We start from the raw sequence: 6,000 nt of genomic DNA, 5'->3' as shown, positions 1-6,000 counted from the left end.
CTCGGGACTCGACTACAACACTGGTTCACTGTAATGGATACAAACCTGTTGCTGGTTGAGTCTCTGCTCTCAGCCAGAAGAACATATTAATTAAAATAAATAAATAAATACATAAATAAATAAATAAAATAACAGGTGAAGTCAATTATGAGATGACTCAAATACTTTATATACAAAATTCCAATATTGTTACAAGTATATTAGACATATTTCACATTAGAATAAGAATAACAAAACTTTAAATAATATATAATCTTTATATTTGACAATACATACATGAAAAATTCACAATTCTACCTTGTATACAATAAATACATGCTCTGGTTGTAGGCTTTTCATTTTGTTTTTGTTTTTACAAACTTATAATTATAAGTGCAAGAGTTCACTTGTCAATAGGCAAAAATAATTTAATAAAATAAAAGCGCACAAGTGAGAGAGCTTTAGTTGAACGCTTGCGCTCCTTGGCACATGGTAAACAAGAGTGCATATCAACACCTTTCCTCTTTGGTAGTGTCTACACACCATAGCCCGGAAGGCCGATAGGACGACCTATCTGCAAAGCCCTAACTCATCATCATTTTCACCTAAAGGTTTATAAACCTATATACAAAATTTAAATAAACTCCCACCACCTAAAAATCATGTACAGACGTCCTTCCTGGCTATGGGATCTAGACAGTGTTGGGGAAACTACTCTAAAACTGTAGTTTACCAAACTACTTGAAAAGTAGTTCAACTAAATCTTAACTACTCCAATTAATTTAGAAATGAATGAAAAAGTAGTTAAACTACATCATGGAAAGTGTTCTGGAATTTCATAGTTACACAGAGCAACAACGGAACGGACACTGGGTAAAGTGTGGATGTGTTTGATTTAGGGACAAGGGCAGACAAAACCTCACTTAGGCATGTCTGATGGTGTGGTTTAAGGAGAGGACAGGGAGCCATTGTTGATGTGGAATCAGGACAATGCAAAACTTGTAGGGAAATATGTATTTTTTTTTATTAACCTAAACTACATGACCCAGAGTAGTTAAGTTAACTACTGAAAAGGCTACTGAGATTTCAATGTAGTAAAACGACCACCCAACTACTGCAAAACATACAGTAGTTAAACTAGTAATTGAACTACATGTAGTTAAAGGTGCTATAGATAACATTCAGCCACTAGATTTAGCACTAGAGCACCAGCATGTCATTTATCCAATCAGGTGCATTCCACATGGGGAAATGGGAAGTAGGGAGGGGATACATGCACGCATTTAAACAACAACATACATTTTGGACCCGCAAAAATGTTTAAATTAATTAATCAATAATTGTTTTGGGGGAAAAGCAATACTTTTATTCCGCACATGCTCTACCTCTGGGTTTACTAAGAGTTTCTTCCCCAGTGCTGTGTGAAGCCTGAATAACTCCAAAGGCTAGATTTGTATATTATCCTATTTTGTTTTGGTGTGTTATTAGTCAGGTTGTGGAAGTGCTGTTTCTGTGTGTCTGTGCATCACACACTTTGATTATATGCACTTTTACTGTAAATTGTGCCTCTATGCATTATGCACTTTATTATGATATGCACTTTAGGGGATGTTGATATCAACTTTAGCATTTGTCCTTTTATACTGTCAGTGTTAAAAAAAATAAAAATTAAATTCTGTACTGTTTCTACTCTGCTCCTGTATTGGATTAGTTGTAGACAGTGTTTGCTCTGTACCTGTATTCCAATGTGGATTCGTCCATACATGGCAAATTAAATCTCTGACTCTGACCTTTCTAAAACCTCTGTGGATTTATATTTTTATTTATATATATTTTTAAATGATTACACTACATAAAAATGTAAACTATAGCACCTTTAACGACTCCCCAACACTGGACCTAGACACTACCTTTCCTATTGACGTGATACTCGGAGGTTAATGTTACACCAATCAGATGTTAACATGAGGACAACTGACGTAATTACAAATACCTCCTAAAACATGCATGGCAGAGCTCAGCCAGTGGCATTTCATCACCTATAGACATAGTTGTAGAATTTTCTCCAGGTCCAACGAGGAGTTGGAACAAGTACAGCAAATATCTTCTCTCATTCAGAGGCCTGCACCTGGCTTATAAATAGTTACGTACAACTGTACCCAGTTATGTCCCACCCAATGACAACGTGTAAGCTTTTGGCCATTTCCATTCAGTGCAGGTAATACAAGTCAACAGTGTTTACAGTTGCAATAAAAAAAATTGGCAAAAACAGAATAAAATCAAAGGTATATCAAATAATGTGTGACCTCAAAATAAAACACATTTGAACATTATCTTTGCAACGCAGAGAACTGGCCTTTTGACTTGTTCTGTGGGCCACAGGAAAGTGGTTGTATGCTGTAAACGTCTGTACTGTGATCCTCTGCTCATGAACATAGTTGGTAGGCTATTTACTTTCGAGTAACTAGGATTTCAGAGTCAAGACCCCTGACCCCCACCGAATCCCCAGGTCTGTAAAATGCCTTGAAGTTAATATTTTCCTTAACTTTACATAAAATAAACAATAAGAAACATTTAAAGTGTTTCCTACACCCACCAAGGCCTGTAATGAGCAGGGATAGCTAGCGTTGTGATCTTAAGGCTTTATATGGATATATATATATATCATGGAGATGGACTGTGTATGTAACCTGTTAATGGGACACGTCCATCCACATGTTGTCATCATAGGTTGGAGAGCATGCTTGTGTGTGAAATCATATTCAAACTGGACAATGTAATATCTCCTCAGCAATTAAATGAATTTACTTGTGTTAATTATTTGTGTCTGTGAGTGAAACTAAATGTAACATGAACGAGAAGGAGAGCCATGTGTGTTCAGCACAGTATGTTTTTCGTATCACACTCGCCATTTAAAACGTCGACCATCTCTCATTGGTCCCTTTTCAGTCAGAAGACCCCGTCATTGGTCAGAAAGTCAGGAGGCACATAAAGAACACACCTTTGGGATTCTTTCCTCCCATCCCAATTTCTTGATTCTTTGATTTCATCTATAAGCAACATCTGAGATGTTGATTCAAGATCAGCGTCTATAACCCTGGACATACATTATTCTATAGTATACCCTTTACATACACAATCTCAGATCTGTTTTCCTTCAGATATTTTCCTTGTCAATAATCTCAGACTACACCTCAAGTCAACACCTCAGACTACACCTCAAATGTTCCTCTTGTCGGTGCTGCTCAGCCCCCCCTCATCTGCCCTCTTCCGCTGGGCGCGTGTCCGACTTGAGCTTGACGAACTCCTTGGCCACCTCGTCGGCGGGCCGCTGGGACAGGATGCGCATCACCGTCATGCCCGTCTCGTCCGTGTTGACGCGGGGCCCCAGCGGGCACCAGCACACGCAGCTCTTGCGGTCGGCCAGGTCGCGGAGCTGCACCACCGCCGTGCCCACCACGCGGTCTGCACGGCCAAAGCAATAGTCCTTCACCGTCAGCTGGAGCTCGTAGCAGTCCGTGGACTCCTTACCCAGGACGCTGCAGGAGAGGACGGTGGAAATGTGTGAACATCAGAATAGCTTTTTTCTGTATTTTTTCACCCATCCTAATTTCACCCGACAGCGAGGAGTTTCACTGGGGGAACGTAACGCGTGCGGAGGTTCACGCTATTTCCCCCAGATCCCCTCCCTGCTGAACAGGCACCCCGACCGACCAGTAGGAGTCGCAGTTTACAACGACCAGGACACATACCCCACCGGCTTCCCACCCGCTAGTAGGGACGACTGACCAAGCCGGAGGTACCGCTGACAGCTGGATTCAATCCCAGAGTCTCTGCAGTGGTAGGCGAGTGCTTAGTCCACTGCGCTACCCAGCCGCCAAGTGTTGGTCACTTTATTTACAGTAAATGTATAAAGTCCTGCACTGCTCTCTTGCACAACACTGCTTGCATTTAGTTATGTTTCAGACCCAAGTGGACCTTCATCAGAGTTGATGTTGTGCACGAGTAGCATTTGGAGTGTTCTATTATTTTACAGAAGTGTTGTAAGCGACTTGATTTCTAAAAAGAGACTAGCAACAAACGGCGAGGAAGGCTAGCTCCGTAGTGGGGGTCGAACTGGTCAAACTAGAGGTGGTGGCCGAGAGGAGGACGAGTAAAAAGCTGGATGCTATACTGGAAAGCCCCTCCCACCCCCTCTATGAGGAGCTAGCCCCTCCCACCCCCTCTATGAGGAGCTAGCCCCTCCCACCCCCTCTATGAGGAGCTTGCCAAGATGAGGAGCACGTTCAGCCATAGACTTAAGTGTTACTACAGTTTGGACCATGTATACCATCAATCAATTCAATCAATCTATTATTATTAATATTATCCCCCCCCCCCCCCCCCCAATGCTGCTATGACACCTGAATTCCTCCAAGGGAATTAATAAAGGAACACTTGCCTTGACTTAGAGCAGTATATAGTTATAGTATAAGGGCTTTACTCTGGTGGAATATCGTTTTTGCTGGAGGCTACAGTATGCCTGGACTTCAACGGCATATACCAACAATCTTTGGACAAGATTAAGCAATGCTGCTTAACCTAACTATTTTCATCTGAATGACACTCAATCTTCTCCAGGTTCTACCCACCATCTTCTCCAGGTTCTACCCACCATCCACCATAACAGCTCTGAATGAAACTGCTCACAACCAGGTCTGTGGATTATATTAAGTAACCGGGTCATGATTTCTGGAGACACTGCTGTTGAGGGTTTTCACATAATGATCTTTTGACGCTTTGGGCACCACAAAAGAGATTCCCAATGAGCTTGATTGTATTGGGTTGACGGCAGACATCTCTATGTCCGATATCTCCAAACCTCAGCAAATCACACCGAAACTATTTGGACTATTTGGACACTCTAGGTAAGGGGAAAACATTTCTTTGTTTTTGTTTGATTGGAACTGCTCCTTTAATTAGCGTGATCATGATAAACTGCATCCCTTGGGAAATAGTTATGAGCAACTAGCTGTTTTGTTGTTGTTGTGCTACTTATTGATTCCATCTCAATCCATAGTAAGGTTTTCAGAGGTACCTACAGTAAAGTCTTAACACCCTGCATTATCATCACTAGCTCATCTCCACCATCCACCACGCTGATACATCCTAATGTGTGCCACTGAATCAAAGAAGAGATTCAAGGTGTTGGACCTGTAGTTTCAGGGTGTTGGACCTGTAGTCTCAGGGTGTTGGACCTGTAGTTTCAGGGTGTTGGACCTGTAGTTTCAGGGTGTTGCACCTGTAGTTTCAGGGTGTTGGACCTGTAGTTTCAGGGTGTTGGACCTGTAGTTTCAGGGTGTTGGACCTGTAGTTTCAGGGTGTTGGACCTGTAGTCTCAGGGTGTTGGACCTGTAGTCTCAGGGTGTTGGACCTGTAGTCTCAGGGTGTTGGACCTGTAGTTTCAGGGTGTTGGACCTGTAGTTTCAGGGTGTTGGACCTGTAGTCTCAGGGTGTTGGACCTGTAGTTTCAGGGTGTTGCACCTGTAGTCTCAGGGTGTTGGACCTGTAGTCTCAGGGTGTTGGACCTGTAGTTTCCGGGTGTTGGACCTGTAGTTTCAGGGTGTTGCACCTGTAGTTTCAGGGTGTTGGACCTGTATGCACCTGTAGTTTCAGGGTGTTGGACCTGTAGTTTCAGGGTGTTGGACCTGTAGTTTCAGGGTGTTGGACCTGTAGTCTCAGGGTGTTGGACCTGTAGTTTCAGGGTGTTGGACCTGTAGTCTCAGGGTGTTGGACCTGTAGTTTCAGGGTGTTGCACCTGTAGTTTCAGGGTGTTGGACCTGTAGTTTCAGGGTGTTGGACCTGTAGTTTCAGGGTGTTGGACCTGTAGTTTCAGGGTGTTGCCCTGTAGTTTCAGGGTGTTGGATCTGTAGTTTCAGGGTGTTGGACCTGTAGTCTCAGGGTGTTGGACCTGTAGTTTCAGGGTGTTGCACCTGTAGTTTCAGGGTGTTGGACCTGTAGTTTCAGGGTGTTGGACCTGTA

The 6,000-nt window shown here is 42.8% G+C and overlaps 1 protein-coding gene across 1 annotated transcript in view; it reads right to left on the bottom strand.

Moving 5' to 3' along the window:
- Positions 1–237: 237 nt before the first annotated feature.
- unc13ba (unc-13 homolog Ba (C. elegans)) overlaps positions 238–6,000 on the bottom strand; it is a 516,655-nt gene continuing 510,892 nt past the window's right edge. Inside the window, exon 40 of the mRNA XM_084308024.1 lies at positions 238–3,518. Coding sequence (XP_084164150.1) covers positions 3,236–3,518 — 283 coding nt within the window. The 3' untranslated portion in view covers positions 238–3,235. The remainder of the gene's footprint in view (positions 3,519–6,000) is intronic.

This window comes from Notolepis coatsorum, assembly GCF_963971535.1.
Source record: "Notolepis coatsorum genome assembly, chromosome: 2".
NCBI classification, from domain to species: Eukaryota; Metazoa; Chordata; class Actinopteri; order Aulopiformes; family Paralepididae; genus Notolepis; species Notolepis coatsorum.
Note: the sequence above shows the minus strand (reverse complement) of the source record. Positions and strands in the feature narration are given on the sequence as shown.